This window comes from Physeter macrocephalus, chromosome 10 (genome assembly GCF_002837175.3).
Source record: "Physeter macrocephalus isolate SW-GA chromosome 10, ASM283717v5, whole genome shotgun sequence".
In the NCBI taxonomy this organism is placed as follows: domain Eukaryota; kingdom Metazoa; phylum Chordata; class Mammalia; order Artiodactyla; family Physeteridae; genus Physeter; species Physeter macrocephalus.
Window position 1 is genome coordinate 82906970 of NC_041223.1, and position 19561 is coordinate 82926530.

At 40.7% G+C, this 19561-nt stretch overlaps 1 protein-coding gene across 39 annotated transcripts in view; it reads left to right on the forward strand.

The window, feature by feature from the left end:
• Positions 1-19322, forward strand: part of RIMS1 (regulating synaptic membrane exocytosis 1) — a 463886-nt gene extending 444564 nt beyond the window's left edge. For 38 of the 39 annotated variants that reach the window (XM_024133005.3, XM_055087651.1, XM_024133006.3 and 35 more), the window contains 5 exons: positions 10333-10471; positions 12908-13020; positions 16417-16518; positions 17161-17300; positions 18555-19058. In XM_024133005.3, coding sequence (XP_023988773.1) covers positions 10333-10471; positions 12908-13020; positions 16417-16518; positions 17161-17300; positions 18555-18773 — 713 coding nt within the window. In that variant the 3' untranslated portion in view covers positions 18774-19058. Of the gene's footprint in view, positions 1-10332; positions 10472-12907; positions 13021-16416; positions 16519-17160; positions 17301-18554 lie in introns of all 39 variants that reach the window. The other variant, XM_024133046.2, reaches the window with a different exon arrangement.
• The last annotated feature ends 239 nt before the right edge of the window (positions 19323-19561 follow it).

The following is a 19561-nucleotide window of genomic DNA, read 5'->3' on the forward strand; positions in this document are numbered from 1 at the left end:
TCTGTTTTGTATATCAGTTCATTTGTATCATTTTTTTAGATTCCACGCTTAAGTGATACCATATGATATTTGTCTTTCTCTGTCTGACTTATTCACTTAATATGATCATCTCTAGGTCCATCCGTGTTGCTGCAAATGGCATGATTTCATTCTCTTTTGTGGCTGAGTAGTATCCCATTGTATATATGCACCACATCTCCTTTATCCATTCATCTGTCAATGGACATTTAGATTATTTCCATGTCTTGGCTATTGTACATAGTTCTGCAATGAACATAGGGGTGCATGTATCTTTCTAAATTATAGTTTTATCTGAATATATGCCCAGGAGTGGGATTGCTGGATCATATGGTAATTCTATTTTCAGTTTTTTAAGGAACCTCCATACTGTTCTCCATAGGGGCTGTACCAATTTACCTTCCCACCAACAGTGTAGGAAGGTTCCCTTTTCTCCACATCCTCGCCAGCGTTTATTGTCTGTAGACTTTTTGATGATGGCCATTCTGACTGGTGTGAGGTGATACCTCATTGTAGTTTTGATTTGCATTTCTCTAATAACTAGTGAGTGATGTTGAGCATCTTTTCAGGTGCTTTTTGGCCATCTGTATGTCTCCTTTGGAGAAATGTCTATTTAGATCTTCTGCCCATTTTTTGGTTGGGTTGTTTGTTTAATATTGAGCTGCATGACCTGTTGGTATATTTTGGAGATTTATCCCTCGTCAGTCGCACATAAATTTGAGGGCTTATTTTCTGAACATTGAGTTGTTAATAAACAATTTAGGCATATCCATGTAATGCTTCAGATCAGGGGTCCCCAAGCCCCGGGCCACGGACCAGTACCGGTCTGCGGCCTGTTAGGAACCAGGCCGCACAGCAGGAGGTGAGCGGAGGAGGTGAAGCCTCATCCGCCGCTCCCCATTGCTGGCATTACCGCCTGAACCCCAGCCTCCTTCCTGTCCACACCCTGCCTCAGTCCATGGAAAAATTGTCTTCCATGAAACCGGTCCCTGGTGCCAAAGAGGTCAGGGACCGCTGCTTCAGATCACTTTTTAATCAAGACAAGCTGCAATGAGTCCATCCCAGTATTGGGGGCTTAATTTCGTCCTCAGACAAATTAGGTGATTATTTATCCCCAGGTGCTTTAACTTGTATTTAAATCATCACATTTATCAAACAAGAAGATGACCTTATACAGTATCCACTCCCTAGATGTATTGGTTTGCTCGGCTGCCATAACGAAATACCACAGACTGGGTGGTTCAAATAACAGACATTTATACTCTCACGGTTCTAGGGGCTGGACGTCCAAGATCAAGGTGCGGTGTCCTCTGAGGCCTCTCTCCTCAGCTTGCAGGTGGCCGCCGTCTTGCTGCCTTTTGGCATCGTGGCCTCTCTGTGTGTCCTGATCTCCTCTCCTTGTAAGGACACCAGTCACATGGGATTAGGGCCTCCTTAGGGGGCTGATTTTAACTTACTCACCTCTTTGAAGGTCCTATCTCCAAACACAGTCGTACTGTAAGGAACTGAGGGTTAGGACTTCAACCAATTCAACCTATGAATTGGGGGCAGGGGGTGGGGAGCGTGACGCAGTTCGGTCCAGGCCACGGACACACTTTGGGAAGATGGAGGCTGTGAAGTCAAGCGGTTTGCAGCAGTGAGGTGTCCGGCATGTAAATGCCCCTCCCTGACGCTTCTGGCCAGAACAGGATGTGGGGCAGGTGGTGTATTTCTGTGACTTTCCACCTCTTTACCTAAATATTTGGGGGCAGCCTTATTAACTTTAATATGCAGATTATTTAAAAGCCCATCTTGGACTTGGTCTTGCTCACGTTTTCACCAGCTGGGCAAGAGGAAAGGCTGAGGTCGCAGTAGCAAACGTTTCGCTGGAAAGCTCAGTACGGTGAGTGGACTGAGCTGGTCTGACGGCTGGTGTTCTGGGCGCTCAGAACGATGTGGGCTTCTCACCAGAGAACAGCTGTTAGCCACAAATGGGCTGGAAAGCAAAGGTCAGGGATCAGCACGGACCAGCCCCTTTTCTAAAGCCATATCTGCAGAGAACTTAAGGTGCATGGCAGCAAAGGAAACACCTTGCCTCTTTCGGGTTATGGGAATGGAATAAGAGAGCTTGGCTACATCACTGGGAAAGACTGGAAGAATTCTGAAAATATCATCAAGGGCACTTATTCCATCCATCTCACAAAAAGATCCTGAACGATCCTATTTTTAGCTTTTTGAGCACTGTGTATCTTTCATTATAAACCTCTTTGGAAAATGGGAAGAGGAAAGAGAAACAGTAGATGTTATGGCTTGTAGGATTCAACTGGAGAATGAATGAGGGAAACCATAAAAGTCCAAGAACCCTCATGCAATGTTCTAAAAATATTCTTCAGACCTATGAAACTTTTACAAGTTGTACTTATCTTGCATGGGATGAAATATAATCAAGAACCTTGGCCCAGCACAAAAGGAACATTTTTGTTTGTTTGTTTAAAAATTACCCAAAGACCCTACTATGGCACTGTTGGAACCGACTGCCTAATAAAACTTTCCGACTATGTGGTCACTACAACACTGAAAGCATCTGACACCAGCAGAATTGCTGGGTCTTTTCTTGTAAAGAATGGTCTCTGGAGATCTGTGTTGTGTTGTACATAATACAAAGTACACACAACTGTGTGTGGTTAATGCTGGCACTGAGAGGCCCAAGACCTTGAGGTCAATAAGAATCAATACTAATATAACAGCCGCCCCAGTGGTACCTAACCATGCATCCTGAGAGCATCAGGTCGGAGGCCGCGTGAGGGCCTCCCGGGCTGCACCCACCACTCACTGAACTCGGGTCAACCTGGAAATGCATCCATCTCAAGGGGCGCTGCTCCCCATCACCTCAGGACCTTTACATATGCTGCTCTCTTGGCCTGAAATATAAATCCCCCTTCACCATCGGCGTGGAGTTAAAATTTCCTTTGCAAATCCCTTGGATTCCAACCTGCGGTGTCTCGGGGAGTCCAATCCTGTCAGTTGGATTGTTTTGCTGCTGCTTTGTTTGCACAGCAGATGAAGTAGTTGGTTTGTGTTTAGGCAGCCGATTTTAGAGCTCATCATAAACTCTGGAATTCTCCTCAGGAACTGAAATAAAGTGAAGGAAGAGAACGTCTGCATTTCTCACCTCCTGATTCTGCTAGGTTATGTGCTCATTCAGTGGCAGAGCAAGCCGCAGACCCCCCTCACTGTTTAAACCGTTCTCTCTCTTGCCCTCTCCTCCTCTCTCTGTATTATTGGGTTTACGTGAGGTAAATACCTAAAGCCAAATAGATATAAAATAAATCCTCCGTGTTGCACTTACACTGAATCACAATTAAACATGTACTTGCCAGTCTCTCCTACGAGGCCACGAACTGCTTGGAATCAGGGCCTCTTTCCTTTCCACGTTTCTATACACAGCACTGGACTGAAGCACTCAGGAAACAGTTCCTTGAATCAGTCAATAAAGGAGTGAATGAACAAAACATATCAGATTATCCACAACAACTTTTCTGTTAAAAATAACTGAATTTTGTCACTGTACATATAAAAAAGTAAATCTTATCGCTGATCTCATTTGTTACTTTCAGGGTCACCAAAAGGTTGCACTTACTCTGTAGGTTTCTCTGTGTGACTTGACAGGACATTATTACTTTTACCTTTTGGACTCCAACTGTTTAATCCATTAGGTGATATTCTTTTACTGATTTTTCCAGCTGATGGATGGAATTGACTATTCGTTTGGCATTAGAGACTGCTCTGACTGAAAGATGATTTATCGGACATGATCTATCTTTATCCACCTCTCCAACCAATAATATTAGACCCGGAACTGTTGTGTTTCATCCTGTGCATTTGTCGATTCCCCTCTGCATAGAGATAAGCTCTGATATCACAGGTCTTAAAAAATAGACAAACCTGCCCTCATCCTGTGTGACTCTCCGGATACTGTCTCTCAGTGACTGCAAACCTTTTGGAAACAGTCCAGGCGCTGCTCTGCAGTCTCATCTCTCGCCCTCTCTTCTGATTGATGGTTCCCCTCAGGCCCCCAGGCCCCCTCGAAATCAGCGATACCCATGGAGGCAGGCACTGTCATCGTGTCTGTGTGTCTGCTCCGTACTAAAATTCTAAGTAGTAATCGAGCCTTAATTATTTTACTTCCTGTAACACTTCACTCTTCTGATTTGTGCACCGCGACACTTACCTCTTTTTCTCGGAACCTTAAAAGGTCTTCCCTTGGAGACCTCTCGGCAGCCTTGATTTTCTTGTGGACCTTAAATGTGGATATACCCCGGGCTCCGCTGCGCTGCCCCCCTGTTGAACACTGGCGCCGCAGGGCTTTATCCCACCTGCATGCCCATGCCGGTGCGTCCTGTCTGTCCGTCTGCTACCTCCCAACCTCTCCGGCCTGGAGCTGAGCCTCGTGCCCTGACTTGTACATCTTCTTCCTGCTTTACGCTCCACGCCGCTCTCTCGGGGACCCCTCGAACGTCCACCAGAGAACTCAGCATTTCGACCCCCTACAACGAGTTGCTCTGCCTTTCCAGTTAAGTGGCACCGTCATCCAGCTAGTTATCCTAACCAATGCTTGTTTCAGCTTTCCTGGACCAGAGCGCGCTCGGGCTGTCAGCTCCACCGCAGGACAAGCTCAAAGCCCCTCCTCGCGTATCTCTGCTGGTCCCCCAGCCGCGGCCGCAACCGCCGTTTTCTCTCTCCTTAGGTGGGAAAGTCTCCCCGTCCCCTGCTTCTTCCACTCCTGCTCCTGCAGTTCATTCCCACACAGTAGCTCGAGGGGCCCTTGGAGAAGGGCGATCAGGCCTTGGTTTCCCATCACGGTCAGCCCAGAGTCCCCGTGGCCGCCCAGCGGGGCTGCTCCGCCAGCCTCTCTCCTCCCCGACATCCTCTCCCCGCGCTCGTCTCAGACCCGCCGGGGGAGATCAGGCCCTCCTCTTGCTCCTCTGCCTGGAATATCCTTCCTTCAGACCCTTGCACGGCGGCCTCCTTTTCTACACGTGGCCTGCCCTGCCCAGCTGATCCAAAGGAATTCACTCGACTGAGACAGGCTCTTCTTCATTTTTTTATGATGATTACCAGTATCTAAAATTGTCATTTTTTAAACGATAATTTATCTTATCTTTATTATATAAGTTATATTAATTTATGCTATCTTTATTTTTTTCATTGAAGTAGAGTTGATTTACAATATCATGTTAGTTTCAGGTGTACAGCAGAGTGATTCAGTTATACATATATCTATCTATCCATCTACCTCTCTATTCTTTTTTAGATTCTTTTCCCTTATAGGTTATTACAAGATACTGAGTAGAGTTCCCTGTGCTCTACAGTAGGTCCTTGGTGTTTATCTATTTTATATATAGTCGTGTGTATGTGTTCATCCCAAACTCCTGATTTACCCCTCCCCCAGCCTTTGCCCTTTGGCAGCCCTAAGTTTGCTTTCTACGTCTGTGGGTTTATTTTTGTTTTGTAAATGAGTTCATTTGTATCTTTTTTGTCAGAGTCCACATATAAGTGATATCATGTGATATTTGTCGAAAATTATCATGTTACCCGACCTGTTTCAGTTATTTACGGTATGTGATATCCTGTCTCATTACTGGTGTAGCTCCAACACCTAGAACGATGCCTGTTAGATTATCGGCCCTTGGTACTTAGTGAGTATTTATAGAATGAATTAATAAGTCAATAAGTTGTTTCTAAATATAGCATCTCTAAATATGAAAAGTGAGAGTTCATATATAAACAGGACACATTTTGGAACATTCTGTGAGAGAAAATCTGCTCTTCTAAAGCATGTGTAAAATACTTACCCCCGATAATTGGATTTTGCTAATTTTTGTGTGTTTGTAAATGTACAAGTTTTCTAATCCTTTTGTTCTTTGTATAGTACTTAGGACAGAAGTTTCAGGTCAAATGTTTCATGACAGCATTTGATAGCAAACTTCATGTCTTTATCTGGTTAATGATTCTTCAGTGGATACAAGTAATTATTAAATACTGGTGGTATCTTTAACAGACATAACAGTATTTTCTAATATTTAATGGTTTAATACATTATATTGGTATTAAAATGACATATGTAACACATTTATGCTATAATTATAGCATAGAGGGATGAATACAATTATATACACTTGTATAGAATATATGTGATTCTAACAATGTTTTCAAATGAACTTGTAAGCCCTTATGAAAATGTATACATGAAAATATCTGTGTAGCTAAACTATTGTTCCGTTTGTAAAATTAATCAGATCAGACGCTGTGTTTTCCTAAACTGTGGTATAATGGAATGATCACAAGACTGTGGCTCAGAAAATCAGGTTTCTCATCCAGCTTCTGGGCTAACGAGGGGGATGCTGAACAAGCCTTTGTTCCCACTAGAATGTAAGCTCCATCAGGCAGAGGTCTGTGTCGGCTGTGCTCACTGCTGTATCACCAGCATCCAGAAAAGGCAAGGACCAGTGCAAGTGCTGGACAGATATTTGTTGCATGAATTATTCTTCTCCAAATGTACAGTTTCCACATCTATAAAACAATCTTCCTTCCAACCCTTATTCCGGATAAAAAGAGAGCCCTTTGAATATAAATCAGACAGATTCATGGCTGGAATTGTTTACCCAGCTGTTACCCGGGCCTTTATACAATTGTCTAGTGCATCAGAACTCTTTGTGATGCATATTTATTAACGTGAGTAAGACAAGAGATATCGGTCCATGATTGCCATCTTCAGAAGGACTAAAACAAAAACTTTAACATTAAAAACTATTATTCAAATCCACAAAATTAAATAAGTGTAAAAGAAAGTTCAGTAACCAACCTCTTAGATGATGGTTTTGCAAAGTGTATAGCACTTACATTTTGAAAGCTATGAAGGTTTAAAACTGCTGTAGATACACCTTTCTTTGAGAAAACTTGATATCACCATTAAAAATACAAATTGATAAAGAACTCTTCACTTTTTAAAATTTTTTTCTTTTCATTCATTGAGCAAATATGTCATGACAACCACGTGGAACAGGTGTTAGGAAATGCAGGAGAAGCCAGGCTCTGACAGCCTCTCCCCATCATCTGGATGGCCAGGCACACAGAGCCTCCTGGCCGGACTCAGGATCAGCACCGGAAACACTGCAGAGGAAACCTGAGGACTGGGGGCTGCTGACCAGACAGCGGCCCCTCCTGACCGCCGTCACTCACAGCCTCCCCAGTACAGCCACCAGGACCAACCCAGCCATGGGGGTCACCGTCCAGTCCCTTCACGTCCTCCAGACCGATGCTTGATGAGACCCTGACCCCCTTTTTAATAAAACCATTGCTGCTCTGCCCCCGACACTCTCCATCCCCCTTCTCCTACCTATTTTTATCTGTAGCACCGATTACCAGGCCTATTATGTATATCTGTTGATTTGATCATTGCCTTGCTTGTATACACACACGTATGTAAGCTCCATGAAGGCAGAAAATTTGTTATCATCAGTATATACCCAGCACCTAGAACAGTGTGGGACACCAGGTTGGTGCTTAGTAAATATTTGTTGGATGGATGGATGCATGGATGGGTAAATAAATGAACAGCTGAATGAACAGATACTCTAACCTGAACCCCTTGCAGCTGATTCTCTTAACTGTTTCTCTCCAGTTTTCAGTATCCCCCCACCATATAGATTTAAAATTTGCCCTCATTTTTCTAGCTATCCACCTCATTATTTTCAATAGAATTTGGTGTTCTACCCTCGTTTATTGCCTCAGGCTGCCTGGGGTAAACATTTTTCACGATTTTAGTTGGCTCCTTGGGTAATACGGCCTGGGAGCTTGCCCCTTCCCCTCAGGTGGGGTGCAGCCAATATGCACGCAGAGATGGAACATTGCTCTACACGGTGACTTGATACAGGAACTACATCTAAGAAGGAGGCACAGGATTCACATAAATAAACACCCAAACTAAGCTAAACAGCACCCAGAGTGGCCAAAGGTGAAGTCCCTGCCTTGAGTAAGTGTACAAATTCTACAATGACAAGTCCAGTGGGCAACACAGAGGCCAGAAAGAGGACAGGTGGAGAATCCAGAGCCATAGGTGAGAAACTGGGTACATCCATGGGAAGGTTGGTAGGAGAACAAATTGCTACAAGGTTTCTAAACGGCAAGTTAGAAACAGTTAATAAGATCAAACAGATTCCTACCCTTTCGCTAGCATTTCAACTTCTAAAAATTTATTCTATAAAAACTCCTGTAACAACTGGAAACCTTCCAAATGCTCATCAGTAAAGAGATGGTTTAATGGTGATGCCACATAACCATACAATGAAACAGTACAATCTTCAAAAGAACATAGACCTGTTTGTATTGTATTGTAATTGTGTTATGTGGGATGATGGGAAAATGCACTTTCTCACGAGAGCTGTGATTCATACCAGTGTTCTAGATACTAAGGACAATGGAGAGGAATACTCCCCACGTCCCCCTTCTTGTAGAAATCAAATTCAAACTGGTGAAACAACTACAAACAAACAAATGAAGCTTTACTAGCAGATGCAGCAGCGTCATGAAGAAATATAAAGCGTGGCAAGGGGATAAAGAGTGATGAGGATCAGGAAAGCCTCTCTGGGCTTCCCTGGTGGCACAGTGGTTGAGGGTCCGCCTGCCGATGCAGGGGACGCGGGTTCGTGCCCCGGTCCGGGAGGATCCCACATGCCGCGGAGCGGCTGGGCCCGTGAGCCGTGGCCGCTGGGCCTGCGCGTTCGGAGCCTGTGCTCCGCAACGGGAGAGGCCGGCAGTGAGAGGCCAGCATACCGCAAAAAAAAGAAAAAGAAAAAAAAAAAAAGAAAAAGAAAAATCCTCTCTGAGGAGGTGATGTTGGAGCAGAGCCCTAAATAAACAAGAAAATCAGAAGGACAGACTGAGGGCAGCATGCTTGGGGTGTCCAAGCAAATGCAAGAGTTGAGAGGAGGACAGTGACCACGTGGAATGGGGGAGGGAAGGTCTGAGAGGCAGCCAGGGACCCGATCATATGCATTTTGGAGCCATGATAACAGTTTGGACTTTCTTTTAATTTTGATTGATAAACCATCAGAAGATCTTGAGCAAGGGAGTGACATATTCCAATTTACTCAGCATGACTGTTATATAGAGAATATTCCACATTGAGTCCATAGGATATAACCCGTGACATCTTTTATTAGACAATCTACAAAAGTGTTGCAGTGACCCGAAATGAGAGGAAAACGTTCAGTTTTTATACCGTTTATTTAGGAATGTTTTTAGGCATCTTCTTCACAGGGGTTTTATGAGGATTGAAAAGGTTATGTGTATACACATATGTATGTATTTTATGTATGTGGTCATGTACATAGAGCATTTTTCATATATTATTCATGGGTATTAAATGATACTATGTGAAAATAAAATGGAAAGAAAACAAGAAATGCATATAGAATGTGTAGGTAGAAAAAGCATGGCAGGTTGTAAAAGTCTAACAGTTTGTCTAACCTTTCGATATTGCTCTAATCAAATAAATGTTTTAGAATTCCATATCCTTGCTATGAATAGTATACTGGCTAGTGCATTTCAAAGGGGCTGATGAAAGTTGCCCTGAACTTAGAGTTGATCAAGGAAATAATCAGCCAGTATGATTCACAGTGCAAAAAGAGACTCAGCCCAAAACTGCGGTCAGAAGGCTACAGCTGGGTCGAAAGGCCATGCATAGCTGTGAAGCCTGGAATTAAGATAGTACCTGTTCTGCCTACATAGGTAACCTCTGTGTCACGTCAGATGAGATCGTCTATGTTACGGTGTGGCAAAAATCATTAAATAAAGCGCTGGTTTATTTTTCTTTGTGAGGATTGCCGATACCTGGCAGTACCAACACAGCCGTGTTTTTCACGCTGAGTTCCAAGTGCCTCTTCTCTTTTAAAGGACATGGTCCATTCATTTAGGTTTGTCCCTATGCAGTTGGAGCATCCCAGATTAGGAGAAACCTGTTAGGTTCCACAGAACAGTTCCGTGCAAAATCCAGTTTTTCACTGAAGTTGACAACTGCAGCAGCAGTAATACAAAGAGTGCATTTTGCCTCATTGGGATACAGGCAGCTGGTCTGCCTTCCGCTGCTAAACCCTTGGCCAAAGCATCCTTCGGCAAAGAGATTTAATTAACCAGAGGATTCTCTTAGACACTACTTTTCTGCGTAGATTTTTAATTATACGCGTAATTAACTATCGTACTTGCAGAATCAATCGATATTCGGGGGGAGTCGTCTAAAACAAACTTAGAGTTTCTTTTACTCTCTCCTGTCAGAGTCAGGCCACAAGAAGTTAAAAAGCACCATCCAGAGAAGCACAGAGACGGGAATGGCAGCCGAGATGAGAAAGATGGTAAGGCAGCCGAGCCGGGAGTCTACGGATGGCAGCATCAACAGTTACAGCTCCGAGGGAAAGTAAGTGGCCTCTGCACATCCGCGTGGCCGGGGGCCAAGGGTCCTGTAGTCACAGGGCAGATAACAAGGCCCCCAGGGTGATCCTGCAGCTTCTTTATACAGCCAGGAGGTCAACCATCCGTTTGAAAACAGCCTGACCTCTTTGGATACGCACACACACGGACACACCTCTGCACCTGGTCACACAGACATTTCAAAGGGATGAAGAAATTGGCGGGTGAATGTGAATAAACTGACTTCTATCATCCAGAAAATATCAGAATAGTCCATGACCCGATGTTTATTGTAGAAATGCCACATTTAATGGATTCGTTCATATGGGAAATGTATTGTCTGGCCCAGTTACCAAAATCTGAATTAAAACTTAGAAGTGTGGAACTAATTGCCCATATTCCTACTTTTCTCCAAACTATTTTGGGCTCTAAGTTGTTGTAAGTCTAACGTTCTCATAATAGCAACTTAAAACTTCTTGTTTTTAAAACATCACAAATTCATTTTTACCTTAGGAAAAAAAGCCCAGGAGCTATCTGCTTCATTATTTTTCTGATTAAAGAATTTTAGTTAATCCTGAAATTAATTAATTTTGAAAAAATATAACTAGATTTTTGTTTTGGTTACTTGACATGATTTTTACCATTTCATATAGATCTTGCACAAAACCTGCATTTTCCTATGCTTGAGAATTTTTCTGGTAAAATTGAACTTTTACTAAGGTGACAGATAACAAGTAATTAGTATCCTACAGTGGGTTACTTGGGGATTGACCATGTACAAGTTTTCCGTAATTATTTATTACCATTCAAATATCTTTTACCAATCTAATATTAACAATTTATTTTATTTTACTGGCATTTTTCTATTCTGTTCAGAAAATGAAGTAAATTCTGCCAAGTTAATGTTCATGATAGGCTTTCCCATTCCTAAAACTAGTGAATCCCTTTATTTGCTCCAATGAGTGATATGCATACTCCCAGCAAGATACAGCCAAGAACAAAAATCAGCAGGCATGATCTTATGTAGTTAAACTTGCTGACAAAATACCAATATTTGCTGAAGTATTATGAAGCAATCTACAAATAGAAAACTAGAGACACTATTTTCGGATATAAAAATTAACAAATCTAGATTGGGATTGACATATACACACTACTGTGTATGGAATAGATAACTAATAAGGACCTACTGTATAGCACAGGGAACTCTACTCAATACTCCGTAATGGCCTATATGGGAAAAGAATCTTAAAAAGAGTGGATATATGTATATGTATAACTGATTCACTTTGCTGTACACCTGAAACTAACACAACATTGTAAATCAACTCTACTCCAATAAAAATTTTAAAAAAGTAAAAATTAACAAACCTAATAATATTTACCTCCACCATGAATAAGCCCCTTAACCTCTCATAGATTTATTTTATAGTCTCTGGATGGGATAATAATTAATACCTTATCTAATTCCTTTGATTGTGAAGAAACAATATGTGTGAAAGCACACTGGAAACAATCCTTATAGAAACCTGTTTATTCAAAAAAATACTTATTGAAGTCCAACTATGTAACAAGCCTGGTTCTTGTTACCCAGAAGATGTCAGTAAACAAGAGCACAGTCACTGCTCTGGGAGAGCCTGTAGCCTGGGGCTTCAAGCAGTCCTGGTGTTGTGAGAACTAGACGTATGTTAACCAATTCATTTCCATTTGAATTAAATAAAAATCTCAGGTAATATGAAATTTTAATTCTTTCAAAAATGAAGAAATTAAACATTTTGATTTGTAAATAAGAATTTGTACTATGCTATAATATTTATTCAAGAAATTATTAGCTATTTCTTAACATTTAGCATTAATGTTACTTAATGCTCATGAGCAATTATTTATGTATTTGTTCATGACGTAAAATTTTGCACCTTGTACCTTACGTCAGTGATACATTTTTGTAGGGATTTGTATTTGTAAAGTGTGCAGAAAAATTACTACATTAAAAACTGTAACTGAGCCCTCCTGAATAGAACATCAGGTCTTTTTTTAAACTTTTTATTTTTTATTGGAGTATAGTTGATTAACAATGTTGTGTTAGTTTCAGGTGAACTTACGGTTACCAGGAGGGAAGCGGGGGAGGGATAACTGGGAGTTTGGGATCGACATGTACACACTGCTATATTTAAAATGGTTAACCACCAAGGACCTACTGTATAGCACAGAGAACTCTGCGCAATATTATGTAACAACATCAGGTCTTAAATTGATAGTTTAGACCTTTTCGCAATCAGTGCTGAGCTTCATGGGCTTGGCTCAGAGGAAATGCAAAGAATCAGTAAGCAAACCGATTGCCTAAGTACTGTTCGATTCATGATCAGAACTCGTCATCTAATGGAAACTAATGAAAATAATTCTAGAAGATCTAATGTCTTGATTTTTGTCCTTTTGCTAATAGCTTAATATTTCCTGGAGTGAGACTAGGAGCGGATAGTCAATTCAGTGATTTTCTCGATGGACTGGGACCAGCCCAGCTTGTTGGCCGCCAAACCCTCGCCACCCCTGCAATGGGTAAGAATAATTTTTTTCTGTAGGAAAACTGATGTTTCCTGCTTGATAAGATCATTTAAAGTAGCATAATAAAAAAATAATAATAATAAAATAAAGTAGCATAATAGTTATACAAGCGAGAAGCAACATTTTAGCTCAGGTGTTGCTGGTTTCAAATGACTATTCTAATTTCTAATGCATTTTTCTAACTTGAGATATGCAAAATGAATAAAGTTAGTCATTAATCTCTGAATTATCAAAATTCTGTTAAGACAGTCTACAGTAAATCCAAATGTAGGAGAAGGGTAGAATTTTATAGCACGGAAAAAACGATGGATTATTCAATAAAGGAGATTGGCATAAGTGTCTAGCTATGCAAAAAAATATTAATGAAATTACCTCCCTACTTCAGAACTTAAAAAAATAATGTTTTGGGGGCTTCCCTGGTGGCGCAGTGGTTGAGAATCTGCCTGCCAGTGCAGGGGACACAGGTTCGAGCCCTGGTCCGGGAAGATCCCACATGCCGCGGAGCAACTAAGCCCGTGCGCCACAACTACTGAGCCTGCGCTCTGGAGCCCGCGAGCCACAACTACGGAAGCCCGCGCGCCTAGAGCCCGTGCTTCGCAACAAGAGAAGCCACCGCAGTGAGAAGCCCGCGCACCGCAACAAGGAGTAGCCCCTGCTTGCCGCAACTAGAGAAAGCCCGCGCGCAGCAACGAAGACCCAACGCAGCCGAAAACAAATTAATTAATTTAAAAAAATATTTGGACTCAATTGTAAAGGAGAAACAGGGTGGAGAAAGACACTGGAAAATACTGAAAATCACTTAAGTTAATGTTTCTATACTCTTGGAGTGGGAAAGAACTTCCAGACCAAAGCCAGATAAACTTCTACTAACAAAATATGCCATATGTAAAGTTTAAAAAGATGATAAATGGAGAAAATTATATGCAACATGTGAAATAGATATTTCCTGAAGGACATGAGATTCCAGCTTGAAAGAACCCATAGAGTAGTCAGCAAAATGCATGAGAATAGGTCAACACAAAGACATCATCGTGAGATTTTACAGCACCAGAGGTTGATAGAACACCCCACAAGTTTCCTAAGAGGAAAAATAATTTTATGCAGACTATCAAAAATCTGCTTCTCATTGGACTCCTCAATAATAATACTGGAATCCAGAAGATGAGCATTGCCTTCGAAATTCTGAGTAACAATTGATTTCCAACAAAAGACTAAAATAGCCAGTCAAATCATCAAGTAAGTATGAGGCTAGAATAAATACATATTCAGACAGGAATGGTCTCAAAACATTTTCCTTATACCCATCATTGCTCGGAAAGCTATTGGAGGATATACTTCAACAAAATGAACTCAGTGAATGTAAAAATTGTGAACTAAAAAAGAGGAATATGACATCCAGTAAATAAATGCTTCCACACAAGAGAGAAATGGGTGGGATACCCAGGACGGTAGTGAAGGAAAATGTAATAAAACAGCTGCAACGGGCTTTATAAGCAACCTGTCCAAGCTGTATCAATAGCATGTCAGATTCGTAAGACAAAATCTATAGAATACCTAATATGCTTGATTTTATGGAAGAGATAAACAACCAGGAGAGAGTAAGGGGTTGAATCAGTGATACATCCATAAAAATGTCAGCAAGGGCTTTTTAAAAGACACTTAGTGGGTGTAGGGAAAAAGAAGAGTGTCTAAGAAATGAGAAGTAATCATGATACTCCAGTTCACTTGGCTACAAATAATGTTGCCTAATCATAATATAAATATTAATATTGGGAGAAGAGGATGACAGAAAATGTCAAGTATATGGTGGGGGTAGGAAGCAGTGAGAGAGAGCAAAATTGGGGGTCAATAATGATATCTAAAACTGAAGAAAAAAGGAAAATTTGTGTATGGTATTTAGAGATAGGGATGCAAATGCCAAAAAGTAAAAAATAAATCAGTTAAAATACTGAGAATTTTGAAAACAGTGACCTTTGGAAGGAAAGAGGTTGAGAGAAAGGCTGGGAATATTTTATACTAATAACAAGTCTTAGAGAACAGTTTGACTCTTTAAACTATGTGTGTATGTGATTAAAACAAAAACAGAAACCCAAGAGTCCAGGAGCTAAGGTCTGAAACAGAATTATTATAAACAATAAACGATAAACTAATAAACAATCCAGAACCACAACATTGATCAGTGAACCAGGCAAGTAAAAGGAATTCACAACTGAGAAAGCAGAGATGATTCAACCAACTAAACACAACTTAGAAATAATTATATTTAATATTTTCAGGGATAAAGTATCGTACCATTCAGAAAAAGCTGAGCATCTTATAAAAATAGGTAAAGGACATGAACAGGCAATACAAAAGAAGGAATAAAAACTGAAAATATTTAGAAATATGTTCAACCTCCCTAATAATCAAAGAAATGCTAATTATAACTTTTTGAACGTCAGATTGGCAAAAAATAGGCATGTTGCTCGTAACAGTATTAGTGGGCTGTGGGAAATGGGAAAGACAGATTCTTCTGGTCACAGTACAAACTGGCACAACCTTTCTGAAGGATGTTGGCAATACACATGGCATTTTTAAATGTCCATTCAATTAGACCTAACAATTTAAAATCTGGGAATTTATGCTCAAGAAATAATTGACCAAGGGTGCAAAAATTCTTTATAAAGCTGTTCATTCTAGGGCTGCTTATGATGACAGCAATGTAGATAAATTGTATTTCCATCCAGAGGGATCTGGTTAAATAGGCAATGACATGCCCATTCAGTGGTTCATACAGTCAATAAATTGAGGATGTATGGTCATGATGGATAGATAGATAGATATAGATAGATAGATAGATAGATAGATAGATACACATATAGTTAGAGAGATAGAGATGGATAGATTGATACATAGATATAGTGATAGAGAGAGAGATAAGGAAAGAAGGAAGGAAGGAAGGGAGGGAGGGAGGGAGGGAGGGAGGAAAGAATGAATGAACTTGTGAAATTGCTAGGATATTTACCAAAACATTAATGAAGGTTTTCTCTAGATAATGGAGACACAGATAATTGTACTTTTTATTAAGAAGTATTATATAATAGATGACATAAAGGATAAGAAATCTTATTAGAGTACAAGAATCACTTAAATACTTCAGTATTGTTGCAGTTAAGTAATTTATAAACCAGCATGAGACTCTCGAAAGTTAGATTAGCACCAGAAAAATGAAGAGAAACATTTCAAAACCTGATTTGGAGGTAGGGAAAGAAAATGGTGTAGGGGAGCTCAAAATATTAGTTATTTATGAAGATCATGAAGATCATAATTTGGAGTCTCTTGTGGACCTCTATTTTTTTAACTGCATGTGACTGCAAAGAAGCTGAAACATTTTGCTTCCTCCACTCACAGGTGATATACAAATTGGAATGGAGGATAAAAAGGGCCAATTAGAAGTTGAAGTGATTAGAGCACGAAGCCTCACGCAAAAGCCTGGTTCCAAATCCACGCCTGGTAAGGAGCGGTGTTACTGTTTGGACAAGAGAGTCTTACATGGGCAAAAACTCAAAACATTTGCTGCATTTGAATTTCACATGCTCTATTTTGCATTATCTGATTGATTAACAAGACAGCTTTTCTGTGTTCTTTCATTGTGGATCAAAGAAAAGTGGATCATAAAAGTGGATCTGGGTTTTCCTTGCACAATTATTCTGTCAGGAAGTATTAGGAAGAGTCTTGTTGTCTTAAGGCAAAGTTTAGTTATGATGGCTTCTTAGCTGTGTCAGGGTTTTTTTTTTTCTGCCCATTTATAAATGCGGGATACAAATTCAGTTCTAATCACAAAAAGGATGAGCTTTTAGATATAAAATGTGCTTTAAGATATAAACCTGTTTTGTATTGCCAGCCATAAACCAAGTCAGTCAGAATCTTATGATAACTTTGCATGCATTTACTTCAAATGAGGAAAATGGTGTTAGTGGTAACATACGGGTTTTAAGGGATAGAATTTATGGAGCACTGAAAATTTTTAATGGTTTAAATAATCAATGGGAAACTTTCAACAAGCATCTCTATTTGTCTACGGAAGCATTCTCTAATAAAAACAATTTAACTTGAAGGATTAACTTCTAATCTGTTAATGTTACCTTTGTTCAGCTCCGTACGTCAAAGTGTATCTTTTGGAGAACGGGGCCTGCATAGCCAAAAAGAAGACAAGAATTGCACGAAAGACCCTTGACCCCTTGTATCAACAGTCCCTGGTTTTTGACGAAAGTCCACAGGGTAAAGTCCTTCAGGTCAGTAATAGCTGGTTTGACTTTTTACACTGTCACAGGCCCATTATCCATATCAACATTGAAGAGGTGGTCCAACAGGAAGAGAATAAAGTCCAAATTGTTCATTTACAACATAAGTAATATATAGTATCAAAATATCTTTTGGTTCTAATGGAAAACAAGATTTTAATTTTCACTCGCCTTTTCTTCCTTCTCTCCATCCTCTCCTTTTACTTCTGCTCTATTTCCCACCCATTTCCTCTCCTAGATAGATAGATAAATAGATGATTGATAGATAGATAAGTGATAGAGAGATAGATAATCAGGACAACCAATGCTAATACTAGTTTATTGAGCGAGACATGGGATTCAAAGAGGAAGAGAGGAAAGGACCAGAAAACATTCAGGACGGGTTGAATGTCAGGTGCATTGTTAGGTGCTTCCTTTTCTAAATGTTTTGACCATGATTGTTCCCATTTTAAAGATTATGTCTGAGGATCACAGGGATTAAATAATTTGGCAAGGTTACTCAGTAAATTGAAAAGGCAAGATTCACCATCCCCGCCTGTGTAAAGCAGTTGAGTGAGTTCATTTGGGAACCTCCACTGGGGATTAAAGGGTTAGAAACAGAACCTGGAGCAAGTGTAATGGAAATCTTACCTGCCACCAAAAGGAGACAGAAGGTGGTAATTGTCAGTGAACTCACTGACTTATTAACCTTCTGATCAAGTCAAAATTGTCAGGCAGGTCCTCAAGGGCACCAGCTTACAATTATTGTTCAACTTGCCCCTTCGCTAACAAGTCTATAATATAAAAGTAATTTAATAAATATTCTCGTCCTTTGTACATACTCCACCATCCACGCATGCCATGGTACAGGGAGTTGGGTTGTTTCGCCCTCCTAGCTTGCACACATTTTCATCTGTATATCTCTGTGGCCCTGCACTTTGCTTACTAGATCGTAGTTGCTAAAGACGGTTTTGAATTTATATATACATAAACTTGTGTATTTATTTTTAACATGGTTTATGTAGACAATACCCTCATTGACTAGGGAAATGTGATTTGCGTTCCATCACATCTAAAAATCCTGGTGAAGTGTCTCTCGGAGTACCTGAAGGATAGTACCTTTTTATTATTATACCTCCTTGGTCTTAGTTATATTCACTTCCCCCGCTTCCCTCACTGGCTCACTTTTACAGAATAGTTTGCTTTCAACTGTTCACACATGAAGGAGAGAAGCTCAGGCTTTACTGCAGTTGTCTGTCTCTGCAGGTGATTGTCTGGGGAGACTACGGCAGAATGGATCACAAATGCTTTATGGGCGTGGCCCAGATCTTGTTGGAGGAACTGGATCTTTCCAGCATGGTCATCGGCTGGTACAAGCTGTTCCCCCCGTCATCACTGGTTGAACCCACGCTCACCCCCCTGACCCGCCGGGCTTCCCAGTCATCTCTGGAAAGTTCCACCGGGCCCCCCTGCATCCGGTCCTAATGAACTCACACCAGTAAGACTCTACCTTCAGGATAATAATCTGAACCAGATATTTCATGATCGAAAGAATGGTTGGAGACAGACAATCAACTTGTGTTTTGCTGGTAGTCGTGTTTCAATAATATGTCCCTATCGTTGTTTAAAACCTGGCTTCACATGACAGAACAAGGCAGTTATCAAATACAGGAAGTGAACGTGCTAGTGAGAATCACTGATGCTTCTGACAAATGAGAGAGGGGAAACTGCAAATTCACACACACACACACACACACACACACACACACACACACATCCCAAATTGAACTGGAAACTCTCACTCTGTGAAAAGCTGTATTTTACCTGTTTTTTGCACAAACCACAAGCAGTGTTATTTCCCTGGGGTTGACAAGTTTTGTTTATTTGTGTGTTGTTTGTTGATTTCGGTTTCTTGATTTGTTTTGTTTCGGTTTGGTTTTCACTGTATTTGTTATTTCCATTGTTTTTTGCTGTGTCATGACAGACAGGCCTCGTGATATTTACAGAGACCCTTCCTTTCTTTTTCCAAAAGCACCAAAAAAAAGGGCTGAAGCAGTCTCTGTAGCATCTCCACAGGGTGTGTACAACAAGACAAGAAGAGGCCAATGCAGGGTTTCACTAGCTTTTGCTTTATAATCCTTCAAGGTCTTATGTGTAGAAACCCAGAAAACAAAAAGTTATCTTCCAAAAACAAATAACCACAGAATCACTTTTTCTGAATGAAGCGCATATCTGTTTGCATTCTAAAACATTAATTTATGTTTTCCACCGTT